The following is a 19185-nucleotide window of genomic DNA, read 5'->3' as shown; positions in this document are numbered from 1 at the left end:
AAGCATCCCCAGAGCATGATGCTGCTACCACCATGTTTGACAGTGGGGATGGTGTTTGCAGGGTGGTGTACAGTGTTATTCTTATGCCAAGCATTCAGCCCAACAAGTTCAATGTTGGTCTCATCTGACCAGAACACTTTATTCCACGTGTTATCAGTGTCCCCCAAGTGGCTTCTTGCTTACATCAAATGGGTCGTTTTATATATTCTTTCAGAAAGGGCTTTCTTCTTGCCACTCTTCCATAGCGGGCAGATTTATTTAGAGTAGGACTAATAATTGTCTTATGCACAGAATGTCCCACCTCAGTGGAGTATGCCTGCAGGTCATTCAATGTGATCATGGGCCTCTTGGTTGCTACTCTTATTAGTTTTCTCCTTGGTTGGGTCGAAAGTTCAGAGGGACTGCCAGCTATTAGTAGGTTTGCAGTAGTTTTATGATCTCTCCATCTTGATATTAATGCTCGCACAGTGCTCCGAAGATGTGTAAATGTTGCGAAATCTTCAAGTATCCTATTCCAGCTTTGGACATTTCCACAACCTTATCCTTAAGATCAAAGCAGCGGCACCGCAAGCGGCACCTTTCCAGCAGCTCCCTGTTATCTCGCACTTCTTGTGATTTATTGTTTTTATTGTCTGCTTCTATCTTCGGTGTTTTTCGTCCCTTTCGACAACTACACTTTGGATTTCTTTATATCCTATGGACATGGGTTTTAACGCACAAAAATGCGTTTATTCTAGGAATCAACTCCTTGCCCTCAAGAATTCTCGTGCCGGCGTGGATGGAGAGAGCCGGAGCTAGCTAAGCGGCTAGCGGCATAATAAGTCTTCGGTACTGTCCGTAATCATGGTAAATGTGAACTCTACCAAAAAAGACCGATGAACTAGCTGTGCTGGTGAAAAACATCAAAGCGCACAGGGAGTGCAGTTTGCTGTGTTTAACGGAAACGTGGCTCACGTTTAGCATCCCCGACACTAACGTGGAGCCACCTGGAGCTACCCGGACCGGAGCTATCCGGAGCCAACTGGCTTTAGCGCTGTTAGAGACACGAAAGCCTGCGGGAAGCGGAGAGGAGGTGGACTCGCTAACACGAGGTGGTGTATCCCTGGGCACAAAGATTTCCAACTGCCGCAGAGAAGTTGAACTTTCGGACTAGCGACGTCATCCACTTTGCTGTGGCTAAGCTACAACAAATCACCTTGAGTGCATCTTGTTAATCTGTTAATAAACAACAAGGGAGACTGCTGGAAGTGTGAATTTCCCTACGGGGATGAATAAAGTATCTATCTATCTATCTTATTCCTGCCTAATGTGTTATTTGGTCTTCATTATGCTGTCTGTTCTCCAGTAACTTGTTTCACAGACCTCTGAGCCCATTACAGAGCAGGTGCAGTTAATCTGAAACCTTAATGATACGCAGGTGCACTCTGTCATTGTTAGTCATTTAGGTGAACAGTTGATCATTCAGAAGTCATCAGGGAACTTCTGGAGTTTGTGGAGTGGGCTGAGAGAACAGGGGGCACTTTTAATTTTTTTCGTTTTAAATAAATTAAATAATATGGTTCCACTTTACGATTGTCTCTCACAAGTTGTGGTTTCTTAGAAAACATTTTCAGTTTTATAACTTTAAGTTTGAAGTCTGAATTGTGGCAATATGACAGAAGGTTTTTAGAGGGTTCAATACCTTTGTAAGGCACAGTGCATACACTTTCTACCAACTTTTTAAAGTATGTAACAATAATTTAAGCTTACACCATTTCTCTTCTTAACATTGTTTTTAGAATCCAAAATATTTTCTTTTACCTGCGTTGAAGCTTTCTCAATCATTGTACAAATTATCGCATAATCCGTTATATGTTTTCATAAATAGTTTAAGGCAGTGTTGGGCAAACTGAGTCGCGGGCTGCAATGGTTTAAAATTGGTTCCCTCATTTCTGGCATTAAAGACATTCGCCACAAGGATTGTGAATTTGAAAAACAAGACAAGCTCAGCCGTTGCTGAGCTATGAATCACATTTTTGTCCTTACTGAAACAACTGTATTTTTAAATTCCTCCTGTGAGCCTGCACTGAGGAAACATACTTTTGCTGTCGTGTAAACGGTGCAAAATAAACACAGTGAAGGAGAACATTGTGTCATTTTTATAAAGCCAAAAGACTTGCACTATGAACGCAACATGGTTAGTTAAGCTCATTCTTTGCACTTAAAAGTCTATTGGCGAGTTTATGGCACAATTGAAAACACTTGAAAACAACAGCTTTCATACAGACGATTGCTTAGCGTGTTAATATTAGGGTTCGAACAACTTTTCCATAGCCGAATTCAAGATTTTTTTCAGGAATTTCAAAACCAATTTTTCAATTTCTCCAGGACCATTAAAAAAAGAGATCCAGCGGGAATCATGTATTTTGCAGATCCAAAAATATATCTGTGATTTACATTTGCAATTATTAATTTTGTGTGTGGATTTATTGCGACATATGACTTTTAGATCTTGAATAGATTAAGAATATATTTGTGGATCTGAACAATACGTGTGGAAATACTTTTTAGACAAATCTTTCCCCATTTAGGTGTTGTGTAAAATGACGGGTAACATGTAGCTTACATTTTCAGTTGCAGGAAGTTCGTCCCATTACAATTTATCAATGGGAAACGCTGCAATAATATTTGCATAAATCTCCATAGCTGATAGGTAATCCTTGCACCAATACATTTTATGCACAATGCCATACAAACTAAATCAGCAGCAGTTGATCACGAGGAAAGAAATGCAATGGTAAAGTGAAGCCACCAGAGAGCAATGTTTGCGTCATTTTATTTAGCAGACTTGTTGTAAAACATGGTAACAATTTAAAGTATTTACAAGCATTTCACCCAAAATTCAAGCACTTTTCAATCCCTGAAAACACAACATTAAAATTCAAGCATTTTCAAGGATTTTAAGCAGCTATTTGAACTCAGATAATTTAATATGCTAGTCAATTATTAACCATTTTAGATTGAAACTTTTTTTAAAATTTTACTTATTTTGGTACAATTTGTTTCAATTCTTCATTTTCATTTTTTAGCAAAGCTTTTTACATTTTTGTTTTAAGCCCAAAATGTTTGTTTTAGTGTATCTATAGTGAACTCTCTCAGTGCCATAATGCATAAGAACGTTTTCAGAAGCATTGTCTCTTAGTGCCAACATGTAAAGATATGTTTTGGTTTTATTTTAAAAAAATATTGGAAAGGGTTTGGCGCAGCTCATGAGTAAGTATCAAGATTCTGGGAATGATTTCAGTGTGGAAAAAAAATTAGATGGCAGGAGTGGGTTTGATCAGATCTTTGTCCAAATGTTGAGTAAGCCCCCACTTCTTAGTTTTGCTTCCTGTATCCAGCGATTGAAAGTGTGCAGGCGCAGTGAAACAATTTGGTGAGAAAAGCGAATATATGGATAAGGACAGATGCTTCAACAGTGCTTTTTTCTTTTTAAAAAAAGATGACAAAGTCCCTTAGTCATTGTCAACGCATAGGGGGATGACGTTTCCTGCACATCCACAGGAACACAATCGCTATTGTGACCGAAATTGCGTAATTAAGTCACTGGAATCATTGGGCGCTGAAAAATTTTGTTAAGTTCATGCTAAATTCAGTGTTCTTGCAATAAAATGTTATTCTGCAAGCAACGTGCCCTTTGTGTTTATGGAAAGCATTGTTGGAAGTATCACAAATGGGGAAAAAAAAGGTGAGTTTTTTCACAAAAACCCATATAATTCTCAGTTTTCTTGGGAAACGAGTATGTTTAAGAAACTTAGCAATATTCAACTGTTGTTTACCTAACAATGGTAAAAGCTATAATATCGTTTTTTTCTAATGAAAAATGAGTGCTAAATGTTTTCTTTTGATATGTACTATGCCTCTGGCGCCACAGACCTAAATGTTCTGTAGGCCTTTAGTAATGTGTCAAAATGGCAAAACTTGGCTGGCACCAGCTCATTTGAGAGGACCATCTGGCATCGAATGAGTTAAGAGTCATAATCTGTGCAAAAAAACATTGCGCATTGCTTGTGACTAATTTGATTAAATGCCAAAAATGAAAAATTGGAGTAGTTATTTTCATTTATTTTCTAATTACAGAATTTTTGAGTAATTAAAAAGACATTCTTATATTCCTTCCCGTTATTGCACGATCTTCAAATGGGAAATTTTCAATATGGTTCTTGGTATTCCAGTATGCCAGGTGTTAGCAGCACAGTCAGAATAGTTTTGGAATTGTGCGCTTTGATGATGGGAAAATAGAACTAAAGATTGCTGAAAATATCAATTGAGACATACCTGCTACGTTGACTTTTTCTGGATTGTTGGAGTTAGGTGTGGAGGTACTGGAGCCGTTAGTCAGATTATTTCCAGTGCTATTGTAGATGTTGTTCTCCACCTTAGACTCCAGCTTAGCCAGCCTTAGCATGATGTTGTCTAGTAGCACTGCGAGTGTTTTCTTTAAATCTAGAAAAAAAGGCATCATTACTAGTACAGTATGATAAAAACATCATTGTTTTTGTTTGTCTTGTAAAAACATTGGTAACCACCATGCCGCGGCCCGGAACCGTGCGGCAAACAAAAAAAGGTGCCTCCTGTCTGCTTATACGGTATATATGTTTTTGACCCGCTAAAAAAGATAAAGTTTGGGTGCGTGTTATACATAAGGCTTTACAGTAGTGTCAAGTATTTAACGTTTTGTCAGAATTCCATTTTGCAATGTCAGAAAATGATCAAACAATGTCAGCACATGTGAAGTGAATACTGCGTTTTGAGAGGGGCAGCAGGGCGGCATTGGCTCAGGAGGTAGAGCGCTCGTCTTGGGATCAAGAGGTCGCAAGTTCGATTGTTATATGTCGAAGTGTCCTTGGGCAAGACACTGAATCCCTAATGCCTCCAATAAGCAGGTAGGCGCCTTGCATGGCTGACTCCCTATTGATGTGTGAGTGTGGGTGTGAATGGGTAAGTGTAAAGCTTTGGGAGGTCTTCATTGACTTAAAAAGCGCTATATAAAAGCAGACCATTTACCATTTAAGTCAATCAAATAGATATGTATCTGACTGATACTGGTAAAATGTGAGGTTAGGGAGGGGATGTTATTTGCGCATCAGAGTTGCCGTGACAACTACACCACAGGGGGTCGGCCCCTCCCAGGAGACCGGAACTGAGAGCTGGTACACGTCTCACCTTGCAAGGGGAGTCTGAATTTGGCCAGCAACAAGGAAAGAGAGCTTATCCTAACAAGAAGAACTGGATCAAAATCTTGGCCGGTCCTGACCAAGTCTCAGCTCAACAAGCAGCCAGAAAACTTTGTCAAGTCAGCAGGCAAACCGGTAGGACAAAGCCAGTGACCTCAGAGAAGCCTTAGGCCACCAGCAGTCAACCTCTCCTTCAACACTCTGCATCCTGCGGTCCTCGTCCCAACCGGTCCTCAAGCCTACCAGTATTCCTCATCGCTCTACAGCTGAGGACATAAAGGCTGGACCGTCATTAACGCAGAACATCTCGTTACTGCTAGGTATTGGTATTGGGGTGACGTAAAAGGGGGAACTCTTATCAAAATACAATAACGTAATAATCAAGCCAATGTTGTTGTTGTCTATGAAAATGGTGCCAGTTTAAGTTCTCAACTTCTAGTTTTATTATGTTTTATTGTCTTCTTATTGTTTTGTGTTCTATTTAAGCTTCTTCAGTAGATGATTAGTAAAAGTCCATAAATCCAAGAGTGTGTGTGTCTTCATTAAAGTATATTGAACGATCAAAACGGTAAAAAGAATTCACCTCAAGTGTGTGTAGCCACCCTTCAGAATAACTAAGAAAGGTTTTTCATCCATTTTTCTGACAAAATTATCTAAAAACGTATGTGGTGCTCCAAAAAAGCGAGATGAGTCTTGAAAAGAATAAACTAAGCTCTTTAATTCAATTGGTCAATAAATTGTTTGTTAGAATAATTGATTTACCATCAATTTTCGCTGCAAGTTTTTTAGCATATTTGAGCAATGATTAAACAGTTGACAAATACCGCTGTCCACTTTAGCTCAGTATTGAATGCTACAGGAATCAAACCTGGATTGCGGAATTGTGAGGGGTTTTGGGGTTTTTAAGGGTTATTGTTCTATCTTCGTTATTCATTATCCATTATCCGTTATCGGTCAGTTCATAATACGCTACAAAGCCTAGGAGCCGGGACACTTACTCTCAGCCAAAAGGCCAAGCTAAGGTCCTAGCCCTAAAGCCTTGCTGCGATCATTGCGAATGCACCGTTCCCGGAGGTACTGCAATACCGGGCCGATGCGTGGAGTGGACAGAGCAAGCTCTTATTCCATCTCCGAAATGCAAAAATCAAAGATCATGGCAAGAGGTACGGCCAAAAGGCCAAGCTAGCCCTAAAGCCTGGCCAAGCTAAGGAACTAGCATCATGTGCTTAATGCACTGCGTGAAGGCCAAGCTAAGGACCTAGCATCAAAGCCTTGCGGAATTGTGAACACCGAATCCTAAACACTAGGCCATTAGGATTGTAGACCGCATAGAAACAAGGCATTAGGTCTTAAATAATCATCGCACCATCTTTACTCACTGTGCCAAGTTGTACAACATTGTAATTGAGCATTATGGGAAAGAGTTCAGCCAAAACACCGTTGTACAATCTGGTAACGTGAGTACTATTAGGTTGATGATAAAATCCAATGCCTTTTCCTATGCTTTTTAGATCCATGGTCGTAAAATGCAGTGTTTCTCGACACGTGGGTCGTGGGCCTTTGCTTTGGCAAAGTAATGCCAAGAATGAACAGTAACTGAGAGTCAATTCATACCTGTCAACCTGTACGGTTTTGCCGTACAAAGTACGTTTTTTTATGCATTTTAAGACAACTACGACATACAAGGAAATCTGTACGGGAAAACGCAAATTTGTCAATGATGGGTACCATCCGGTATACACCGACTATCACGAAACGGCAAATCAATCAAGTCAAAGGAGTTCGCCACGGAAACCTCTATCTCAGTATTGTTTTTTCGTTGCAAACGAAGCGAGCGGTTTGATGCTACTGTGCGTATGCGTCTGCTGCCTGGGGATTTCCCATCATGCATCATTCTGAAAAAAAAAAAAAATATATATGGTGTACGCTTATTTTGACAGTTTGTACGGGCATGGAGCCGTGGAGGTTGACAGGTATGTCAGTTACACTCCTTAACAGTAGACCCGTCATTTCACACCACAGAAAAAGTATGGAAAAGTTTGTTTATGCAAGTTGAGCATGGCCAAATTGGAGAATATATGAAAGATGCCACTGAGGTGAAAAGCTTTGGATTTCATTGAAAATGCATCTGATTGTGCATTGAAAGAAATATTATGTGAAGTTGTTTTGTTTTTCTGTTCATTTTGTCTCATTTCTTTGTAAAAATGTGAATATTTTCTACTACATTTAGTTTCAACTGCAGAATCCTTTTATTCAATCATTTTAAAAAGTTGAATTTTTTTCTGAATTTGGGTCACAACTTGTTATTTGGGTGTGGTGGTGGGTCCTGAACACAGACCAGTTGAGAAACAATTGTCTAGTGAGTACAGTGTATTTAGTTTTTTATTATTATTATTATTATTATTCTTGTCACTATTATTACTAGTGTTAATATTGGGCCGGGTTGCAAGAATATTGTCAGACAGTAAAACAGAGAAGGGTGCAGACCACTGTTGTAAACCACCCAAACATTAAATGCATACATATGCGGTTAAAATGATGGACAATTCATTCAATAAGTAACTTAAATTCAATGACGCCACCAGATGAAATAATAAATTCAAACAAAATGATGAATTTACTCAATTGGTCAGCTATTTTTCAATTCAAAGTTGAATGTCCTTTGATTAGACGAATTTCTACCGATGTTTGGCAACAAAAGAGATCATATTTCACGATAGCAAGCTCAAAGGCCATGTTTACTCAGTGCAGTAGACACCTGTGCTGTGGCTCATACTTTCCATATTTCCTACCGGTAAGCAAATGCCCAACAGAAATGAGTCAAACCTGAGCTCTGCAGAATAATTTGGCCTTGACCCCCCAAAAACAGATATTATTATGAGACACAACATTTTTAGTTTTGTCGTAATTAATCCATGCTTGCGGGTTACTTCAACAACACATTCAACAACACAACAGATTCACACTGTAGATAGGCTGAGGGTGCATTTAGTTTGTATTGTGAATTGATTACTTTTTTTTTTTAAAACATCCCTCAAGTAATCTGCATTGTTCATAAAACAGCACATATTTTGCAACCGAAACTACGTTTTAGCAATTTATTGTTCTATAATGTGTTTTGTACAGTGGTGGACCAGCAGGGCCTGCAAGGCCTTCCTGCTGGCCTAAAAAATATCTGAATCAAGATGTAATTATACTCTGACCATGAATTAACGAATCCCAAATTGTCTTTTTTCAATGCTTTTTCCTGGCTGTGCTGCCTCTAGATGTGTGCTCTCATATTTAAGCATTTAACCAATCATATTTCAGCCATGACTTGTTTCCAGTGTGAGAAATCTGCCCAGAGGCGTTCACAAATACTTCTGAATGCTGTGAGACATAACATCAGTGATAAATATAGCTGTTGGTTTAGCCATTTAGATTTCAAGTTGGTGACATCAAGGTCTTATATCAGGCAGAAAGAAACGCCGGCTAGGGGGCAGTAATGTCCAAATGTCTAAAATCTGTTACTGTAATAACTTATAATATGATGTATTTTTTCACTCCACTGTGATCTTTTATTTATTGGAAGGTTTTTCTTAACACTTTGTACAACGTTGTTCTGGCTGAACTCTTCCTTATAATACTCTATTACAACATTGTACAAGGTGGCACCCTGAGTAAAAATAGTGTGTTGAGGAGATAAAATCCAATGCCTTTTATACAATCCTAGTGGACTAGTTAGGATTTAGTGGTCTCACTGCTGCGATTTGGGTTCGATTCCCACTGCATCCAATGCTGAGAAGATGATCGACTATTCAATCATTAATCAATTATGGTGATATACTACCGTAAAACCTTAGTAAAATGCTCCCAAACTTGAGTATTTTTTCTTTCTGTGTGGCCCAGGACTAAATGAGCCATGGCCCAGTACCAGTCAACAACCAGTTGGATGCCGAGCACTGCTTCAGAATATAATTGTACCCACCATAAGCAGTCATGGTTCCAACATAAGGCCCATCCATGACACTTTGATTTTCCTCAGCCAGTGCCTTGATGTAGCGTTTGCTCAGGTCCAGAATCTGTTGCCGGAGCATGGCACTGTCCTCGTGGCTGGCTCGCTGCTGTATGGTGAAGTGTAAGAGCATCATACCCCAAATAAACCCAAAGCTGACCAGGAAAAAGCCCAGTTTTTGGGACGAGAGCTTCCATAAGAAAGGCGTAGCCATGCTCGCTAGACAGCAAGTGATGAGTCTATTGTATAACTGAAACCGATGGAACGGCGCAGGTGTGGATCAGCAGGGGCAGCAAGGCATGGCTGTTTTGGGGATTTTCTTGTGTGGGACTGCGATGTTTGGAGATCTCGAGTCCTCACAAACGGAATTTCTTTCTGTGGCCCATGATGATGGCAACAGGACAACCATTCTACAAAGAGACAAGACAAAAGGGCAACAAGGTTAGTTGAATGTTCATAAAAGTAATATTAGGTACCATGGAAATGTGCGTCAGTTAAACCCTGTGAAAATCTTAAGATAGTTAGTAAATACCCCAAGAAAGAAAAGGTCTCGCAAAGACCTCAAGCATGCATAATTAGCTAAAACATCTTTCAGGAGCTTTTTGCCATTTTAAAATGACAATTCCTTTATGTCTGTGGGGTTTTTTCCCCACAAATATTTGTGGTCTCATCTCTTGAAAACGTCTAAAACCGTGTACATTTGGGTACATTGTTGGGATCTTTAATTGAACATTCATTTCCCCAGACATGCTCGTTATAGTGATACAATTATCATTCATCTAGTGAAGCTCATTTTGAAAAAGTAACTCTGAGGAAGTATTTTGAAATCAAAGAACTGTAACTGGAATGAACATTTTTCTTTTAATATTTTAAAATCCCGAAGATGAGTTGAATCTTTGACAGTAACTGTGTATGCAGTGGAAAACACAACAGGTTGTTCTGGGAGAGGTTTGGTTTCCTTTAACAGATTGTCTCACTTCTGGGTGAGAATCATCTCCAATAAAGTAATGCTTATTCTATGAGTAAAATCATCACCATGTTAATTAAGGTAATATAGATCGTTTTATTGCCTATAATTTAATGTGAAAGGGGAAAAAATAGCCTAACTCTTGAAGCCCATCTTCCAAAAGTTAAACTTCTCTTTATAGAGCATATCATTTTAATAAATGTGATTTTTTAGGACAAAACCATACAGGTCACTTATACAAGCCTTAAACATACATTCCATACAAAGTATAGGACTCAAGCCACTTAAGAACAAATTCAACTAACGATCGTCCGGAACGTATTTCGTTCGTAAGAAGGGGAGCGTCTACTCTGTGCCGATTTGAATTAAGAACAGGAAGGAACGACACAGGTGACTTTTGAAAGTAAGGATGCAATACATTTTAAAACGTAGAAACTTTGCTGTGAGAATTAAAGGAATGTGTATAATTGACCTCAAGGTTAATTGAATTTCAAAATTTGAACTTTAGATGGGATTAAGTTGTTCAGTGTCCGATTGGAAATTATATTTTAGTGTTGGTGAAAAATATTTCATGATGTAAAACCCTTGTAGAAGAATAAGAAAAATAATGACAACATCCTACAATGGCTTAAAATATTGAAGAGATACTGGTGATTTTTCAGCACTTTGTGTTATTACAATAGTACAACAATTGTAATAAACACGTTCAATCTTATCGGTATTGGTTTGCAAACTAATATGAAGTTTCATTGTGTATTTTCAGTTTTTGTCTTGTTTTGATTTTCAGCGGTCTCACGTGTGCTGCAGCTGCTCATATAAAATCAAAGTGTTGATGAGCATATTTAGGATAACTTTTGAAAACACATGAAAAAATTAGAACAATGCTGGTGTGAGGAAAGGTGCTAAATAACAATAATTCGGTCATTTTGCCAATGTGCCATGGCATCTTTTTCATCCAATTAAAGGCAGAGCCTTGTCAAAAGCTCATCTGCAAAGAAATAACGGTTGATTGAGATATTATTTTGTCAAAGGTTTTGCTTATACAACAAAGATCTTAATTTCTGTCATCAGCAAAACTACTTAGTAGCCCTGATTCAGCCCATTACATTTCAAATTATTGGAATGCATTTTGACCACTGTGAAAATGAGGATCTTCTTTTCAATTAAGATAGATTAAGGGCAAAAAAAAGGCCATTGTTAAAATAGAAAGGCACCATTTCTAAAACAATCAGGGTATTCTATTTTTACATGTAAGTTTCAATCGGATTGTTCTTTGTCACGCCATTGTCAAGACAGGGCCAGGAAGATAAGTAAGGTAAAAGCTCAAAACAATTTCCATGGCTGAGAAAAACGCTTTAGAACTGCTCACTCGAGCCCGAAGAGTGCAGTTCTTTACTCAAAGCAAAAACACCTGAATTAGATCCTATGAACGAAAATAGCATGCATTAAGAGCTTGTTGCAGAACAACCTTGCATGGTCGCCTAAAGTGTTCTCAATGGAGGGTCTGTCATTAACTATGCAGCAGCAGCAGCAGCAGCAGCAGCAGCAGCAGCTATGAAGAAGGCTGATCTATACTTTACCTCCATTTAAATAAGCTTTCTGTCACAAAAGTTGATCATATGAATTAAAAATACTTGCTTACGGAGAATTGAGTTAATGTAACAGGGCACTTTTAGAAATAAACCAAGCATTAGTCAAGGCTTGATGGTGTATTTTGCAACCAGAAACATAAAGAAACAGCACAATAGGTTTTTTTGCAAGGTTGGCTATCTTTTCTCACACAGTTGAGACTTTTTTTCGGACAATGGCTATTGAGCAATCATGGTTGTGCCTAAAAAAGCAGGTCAACTGTGATTGGTCATTAGCAGAGCAATGGGTAACTTCAATGTCATCTTCGCTGGACACAAAGTCTCGAAATGAAGTCCCCGGGAAAAGAATACAGACTGATGGATTTACCTTAATTCATACTCAACAAACACAATAATAATTACCCTATCATACCACGTTTAGTTTGGTGTGGATTTAAACCGCATGTGGTTGTTACAAAATCATTTGGATAGACTTTTGTTTTAAAGTAACACCAAAGATGATTTTAGTTTACGTTTTTCAACTGATGAAAAATCCTACCGGTTTTATGTATCCTTCTCAAAAGCATGCACACTAAGCGATCATTTTCGTCATAGCCCTGCTACAAAGCCACCAAAAAAACAAAAGACGAGAAGAAAAAGCCTACTCGGATACAAAGACAGTCGAGGCCCTGCTTTCACTCACTAGCGTGATCTCAAAGAGGTGGAGAATTATCTAGGTAATGCTGCATTCATGGAGATTAAAGTGTCGTTCTATGTTTATATCCCAAAGACAGTTATAATGCCAGCTAACGCAAATTGATAGTATGTAGTTCTGCACTACGGTCATCGACAACTGTATGTCCTGCATGTTTCAAAGGTTTCTTTTCTCCTCACAGGCGACATGAATGATACGCTTGTTAGCAAACTCTGCAGGAGTTCTATTGGAGTTTATAACGATCTTGGTCATTTTAATCGCCAGTTTTGTAGCAAATAAACTTCAAAACGTGCAAAAAGATTGCCATCGGGTTGCCCGTCACCACTATTACCCTGATAATGCCTGCCCTGCAACAAAATCAAAAGTACTCAAAATAAAGCCAACAGTCTCATGTTGTAATGGTGCATTGTGGGAAAAGGTTCACCCAAAACAATGTGGTGCAACGTAGTACATTAAGAATAAATAGTGTGATGATTGGATAGAATCTAATGCCTTTTTCTATGTCATCTAAATCGGTAGTGATCAAGTGGATTTAGGCTCACCATTAAGTATTATCTTTACTAATGTTATTATTCGGCCATGCAGCGAGGATATGGCCAGACTATTAATAGTCTGTGGTAAGACACTGGCGTAAAATTAAAATATGATGATTTATTTGGGGGGGAATGGCTGAATATCTGACAAAAGTAACAGGAGCTTTCAATGAAAGAACAAGCAAATGTTCCCTAGCATCAAAAGGATTCTCATCACGCCTCTCATTTTACCATCTCCTTACTGCTCTTCCGGCTTCTTTAGTATAGTACACGCTACACTCATGCACACCATGCTATGATTTCTTGCCAGTGAGCCAAGCCTGTACAGCAAAGCTCCTTTTCCCCAGGATTTTAATCCCATGGGCTCGAGCAAAAATGCTGCTGAAAAAGCACTTTGTAAAGCCAGGAGTGCTGGTGATGGCAGCTCACCTCTGGATGTCCATTCATTACTGTCTGTATTAGTTTCCCGCCTGCAGCTTATAATTTCTTCTGGGTCACCCTGGTTTAAACCCAAATCATGTAAGCTATACATGTGCAAAACAAAATGTATCTCATTGTGTTTAGGGCCCCAGAAAAGCCGCTCTAACAAAACTATAATTAATTGAAAGATGACATCCAAAGAAAAGCACAATGGAACCCATGTAAAAAAAGAACTGAATTGAACAATCATACATGTCAAGTCAAATTTATTTATATAGCCCTTAACCACAAAAATGTCTCAAAGGACTGCACAGGATTATAATGACACAATTACCTGATCTTAAACCAACATGCGGGCAAGGAACAACTCAAAACCTCAGCGTGAGGAAAAAGAGAAACCTTAAGAAGGGACATCACAAATGGTAATCCCCCTTTCAGGATGACCAGGGTGAAAGTGCATAACAGCGATGACGCCCCAAGCCTGCAAACTAGTCCAGAAAGTCTATGAAACCCAACATAATATAATTCAATATAATATAATTCAATATAATATAATATAATATAATATAACATAATATAACATAATATAATATAATATAACATAATATAACATAATATAATATAATACTATCCGATACAAATATTTTGCAGTTTTTACAAGATCCATCCAGTATCTGCACCGCTTATCCTCAGTGGGGTCGCGGGTGTGCTGGACCCAACTCCAGCTCTCTTCGGGCAGTGGCCATGGAAGATCCTGAACCGGTTGCCGGCCAGTCCCAGGGCCGATAGAGAAAGACAACAATTAACCTATGGAATGTGGGCCGAAACCCACAGGGAGAACATGCAAACCCCGCACAGGAAGGCTTGTACCTGGATTTAAACACATGTCCTCAGTACTGTGCCACTGATGCGCTAACCACTCAGCTGCTATGCCACCCACTTTACAAGATCACAATCTTGTTAACTGTGTGATTACTCTAATGTTATCATATGCCCCCCCTAGATGAAAGAAAATTGGCAAACATATATTGATTCGTTGCAAAAATACTGAGAAATCAAAATTTCAAATTCAAATTGATGAGATAGTGATTCCCGAATGGTTAAGATAGTGATTCATTTGGAAATAAATTAACTGTCGCAGCCCTAATTGTTCCACATTTTTTGATAAAATAGTATGCACAGTGTAGGAAACTGGTTACATATTTACTCAGTCTAATACCAGCTGGGACAGGCTCTAGCACCCCTGCATCAACTAAAACAATGTATGCATGAAAAAAAAAAAAAACACTGCTAGCAGAAAGAAATTCCAGGTATTCAGGCACCTGCCTTATCAAGTTTATAGGCTCTATATAAGTTGTGTTTTGCTGGGCTTGCAGGTTCTCAAAAACCCGATATACTTTACACACCAGACGCAAAAAGGACAAAAGATAGGGTGCTAACCCTCAAAACAATATATTTACAAATAAATCAAGAACTCGCCACCCTCAGCACTAAATGAGAAATTCTGAGCTAAATATAGTCCAGTCTGTTTAAGATGTGATTTAAGTGTAAAAATAGAGGTTTTAAACTGGGTTGTGTGAACCAAAATAGTCCAAAAATAGTAGTCGTTGCATTGACCTCATTCAATAGGGTCCAAATTTCACACCAAAGGAAGTTTTTTTGAAAAGTGGGTTTACATTTTAGATATATATTTTTGTGGAAAAAAAATGCTTCATACAAAATAATCCAATAATATTGTGGTTTAATATGTACTCATATATATATATATGCCAAATTAGGTTTTTGTAACGTAACCCCCGCGACAAACAAGGCTTCACTGTGTTCATTATAGGTGGGTAATGAACAGCCCCTGACAGCAGGTAGTTGCCTTGCATGGCTGACGCTGCTATCGGTTAGTTAGTGTGTAAAAGGGAAAAGTGTGAAGCACATTGTGAAGCGTTTTGGGAGGTCTTCATTTACTTGAAAAGCGCTATAGAAATGCAGATTTACATCACATTACAAATGTAATATGCTCTTTTTGATAGGGTGGATATATTTGTCTGTATTTTTGTTTATTGTCAAGTTAATTAACTAACACTTGGATTTTCTTAAATTTTTTTCATATTATAGTATAGAAGCTGCCCAAATTACGAACGAGATTTCGGACGTTTGTAATTGAATTTGTTCGCAAGTTGCTTCAGTGCGATATTTTGTATGTTTAAGGTTTATATAAGTATGTTTAAGGCTTGTATAAGTAACCTGCAACGTTTTGTACTAAAGAATAAACATTTCATAAAATAATATGCTCTATAAACATAAATAAAGTTGAGTTTAACTTACTTTTGGAAGATAAGCTTCAAAAGGTCCTCCTCCATGGTAAAAAGTGGCCCCAAAAAAGCGATTCAACCATTTTCCCAACCGCATCGAGGTTTCTTATTCCACTTTTGTTTGAAAAGAAGCGGATCGCCTCTTCTTTACATCTTACACCAACCATATTAAATGGATGCACAAGATATTAAACAACAGAAATGTCAAAGTTCTTAGCGCGCTGGAGATACAGCATAGAATGTTTACACACGAACTCGGATTTTTTTCTTTGGGGTGGATGCTAGGTGAGCTTTCACAGCGCCACACGCCGGTAGCCGCGGAAAAAAGCATTACAGTGATGTCCTGTTCTCGAATGGTCGTAAGTAGTACAGCCTCTGTATACTGTATTCTATTTTGAGAAAAAAACCTAATTGTGATTTTTTTCAGACCAATATTGCAATTGCGATGCGATTTTCGATTTTAAAAGAAAGGTGCATTTTCTGTGCTATTTTGTTATTTTCTTTAGTACTTAACCTTTGGATGCATGACCTACCGATAAATACATTCCTTCATAAGTGGAGTAGGTAATTAGTGGGGAAAAAAATAAAAATACTCATGGCCTCATATCATACACGTGTTTTATGAAGAATACTTATAAAGAATAACCACCCATGGAGTCATTTTAGACTACTCAATGTTAGTAGCACTTGCAGTGATTATTTCATTTCGGACCAGATTCTCCAAGTGTTCTCCAAAAACAGCATTCAATTGATGTTGGAAACGCCTTGGATTTTAGGTGAATTTTACAGGGGTTAAATTTAATTAAACAGTGCCCTCCTCTGGGGACCTTTGTTAGTGTTGTTTTACATAAATCCTTGAAAAAACGGGGTGACATACAATTACACAATAGCACTACGTCGCATCGCAAGGTCAGTTCATCATGCAGCCCTATTCTGTTGTTTAGTGAATTCTGTTGTTTCTATCCGTCCAAAACTTCAATATCTGAATAAATAGGAGTGAAGAGGAATGTCTTTAAGAAATCAGATTCATGGATGAATCAAAAAAAAATAATGGACCGATTCATTCATTATGAAAATAATCGTTTGTACGAACTATGGCTGCCACTTCTTTCCCATGGCCAAATTCAAGCCCTTTTTAATGATTTTCACAGCCAAATTTTCCAATTTATCCAGTACCATTCAAAGCGCGTGCTCATTTAACAGGACAAATGATGATTTAGTTTGAGTAAATCACAAATATATTTGTGGATATGAACAATTCGAGTGAAAATTTTTGGAGGGGAAAAATCCCCCATATAGGTTTTGGGTGAACATGACAGTAATATGTCGGCAATTTTCAGTTACAGGAAGTTCTTCCCATTACAGGTTAGCACTGGAAAACTCAACATTATTTTGCAAATGTCCACAATTGATACGTAATCCTTGCACTGATAAACATGTCACAGTGCCCTGGTTAGGTATAGCATGCACCTGTCTGTTTTGTTGTGACCTGTAGAGGGCCCTTACAAACTAATACCAGGTGCTGTTAATCAAGAGGGAAAAAATTTAAAGTAAAGACAACAAAAAAGCAGTGTCAGTATCATTTTTGAGCAGACTTGTCGAGAAACAGAGCAACTATTTCGAGCATTAACAAGCACTTCATCCAAAATTCAAGCACCCGTACAAACCCTGTAATTTGAATGTAATTTTTATGTATTTCAAAGCAGTATGACGATTGAGGCAAGCAAATTTTTAGTCATATCCCTACTTAAGTTTGTTTATATTTGTGGTGAGTTGTTTTGGTTGTAAAGCAACATTTACTAAATTGTTAAAATAAACAATTTGGTTACACATTCAACGCTAAACATGAAGATCGTTTTTTTAAATGTTTGTGAATAAATGTGTTGTTCTTATTAAAGATCCCTTAATAACCAGTGATTATCATTTGTAGGGGAGGCTACAAATGTAGACTGAATGAGGCATGATACTGAAAAAAGAAGGTTAATATTGAGCGTTGATATTTTTTTTTTGTAATCCTGAGAACACCGAACTGAATTTGACATGCCTGTCATAGATGAATTTGAGTACTCTTATTTCCCCCATCCTTTATGGGGTTCGGGTTGGGGTTTGGGATGTAGTTGAAGCGGGTCATTTCTTACTTTTACTATTTTCTTGCTACACTTTCAAAGAACTACCATGACAAGCATAAATTCACTCTCCAGCCTCAACCTCTCCACCTCTACCTAATGTGTTGCAAGTTCTGGAACAGTGTTGGAAAAAGTTAGGCAAAGTACAAAAACATGATGAAGGCTCTATGAATTAAGCAGGGCATACTTGGCATACTAGAGAAAATATTCCATTCCATCTATTATCTGCACCGCTTATCCTCAGTAGGGTCGCGGGGGTGCTGGACACCCTGCCCACTGGTTGCCAGCTAGTGGCAGGGCACACAGAAACAGAAAACCATTCACTCGCTCATTCACACCTCGGGACAATTTGGACTGGCCAATTAACCTGACATGCTTGTATTTGAAATGTGGGAGGAAATCAAGGTGCCCGGAGGAAACCCACTCAAGCACGGGGAGAACATGCAAACTCCACACAGGAAGGTTTGATTTAACGCCGCCGTGCTACTCTAGAGAAAATGTTCTACTTTCATTTTTTCAAGGACACCTCAAACGCTCCACCCCTTTAAGTTTGCGATTTGTGCACCTGAACACACAACAGTTAAGCACGTTGTTTTTGTACATTGTGACTCTAAAAACACAATTCAACATATAAATCTACTCTCGCTCCATGCAAACTCGTACTACTCCCGCTGTTTTAGGCCAACAACGCGCACGCATCTTGTGCTGATCCGGTGATGACGTAGGCTGGAAAGGGGTCTACGGCAAACGCAAGGACAAGTCAGAACTTTGTTCAGAGTTGTAAAATGATCTCAATCGTAATCGAAGGTAGCACGTAACCCGGGATATGTTGCAGCAAAAGTGGGGGTTTTGAGGGTTGAAACACAGACCCTCGTGTGACAAATGCGCATTCTTGGGGGCTCCCTGCGACAAGATGCTACTGTGGGCCAAAGCGGAAAAACACGCAACATTAGCTCATCCACCTGCTCTGCAAAAAAAAGAACAATAAGAGCCCTTCTTTACGCGCCAGCCCAAACAGATAGAGTGAATGTTTTTCCCGGTGACATGACCTCCACAATGTCTCCCCGTTATGGTAAAGGCGTGCCAAGGGGGCTACAATGCAAAAAGCTGCGAGGCGTCTGGAACCGAAAGTGGCCTTGTTCGATCACTAAAAGAAAACCCACCCCCAGCAAAAAAAACAGCTCGCGTGGCGCAGGCTTACCCAGCGTGTCGATTTGGAGACAAAGTGCTCAATCGGGAAAAGACTTCACCTCCATTTGTCGAAAGCGGTCGTGAATCGGTTGCCTGCTTTCTAATTCCAGCTACGGCGCACAAGCTTCCCTTTGCTTGTAGTGATATGT

At 38.8% G+C, this 19185-nt stretch overlaps 1 protein-coding gene and 1 pseudogene across 1 annotated transcript in view; both read right to left on the bottom strand.

Moving 5' to 3' along the window:
- Positions 1-19185, bottom strand: part of mgat5 (alpha-1,6-mannosylglycoprotein 6-beta-N-acetylglucosaminyltransferase) — a 69287-nt gene extending 50102 nt beyond the window's left edge. Inside the window, exons 1-3 of the mRNA XM_088331355.1 lie at positions 19047-19185; positions 9184-9620; positions 4318-4485 (exon numbers count right to left, since the gene is read on the bottom strand). Coding sequence (XP_088187481.1) covers positions 4318-4485; positions 9184-9424 — 409 coding nt within the window. The 5' untranslated portion in view covers positions 9425-9620; positions 19047-19185. The remainder of the gene's footprint in view (positions 1-4317; positions 4486-9183; positions 9621-19046) is intronic.
- Positions 6269-6402, bottom strand: LOC148369377 (U2 spliceosomal RNA; annotated as a pseudogene).

This window comes from Urocampus carinirostris, chromosome 3 (assembly GCF_059441175.1).
Source record: "Urocampus carinirostris isolate Australia breed hairy pipefish chromosome 3, RoL_Ucar_1.0, whole genome shotgun sequence".
Taxonomy (NCBI): domain Eukaryota; kingdom Metazoa; phylum Chordata; class Actinopteri; order Syngnathiformes; family Syngnathidae; genus Urocampus; species Urocampus carinirostris.
This window is presented reverse-complemented; position numbering and strand designations above follow the sequence as displayed.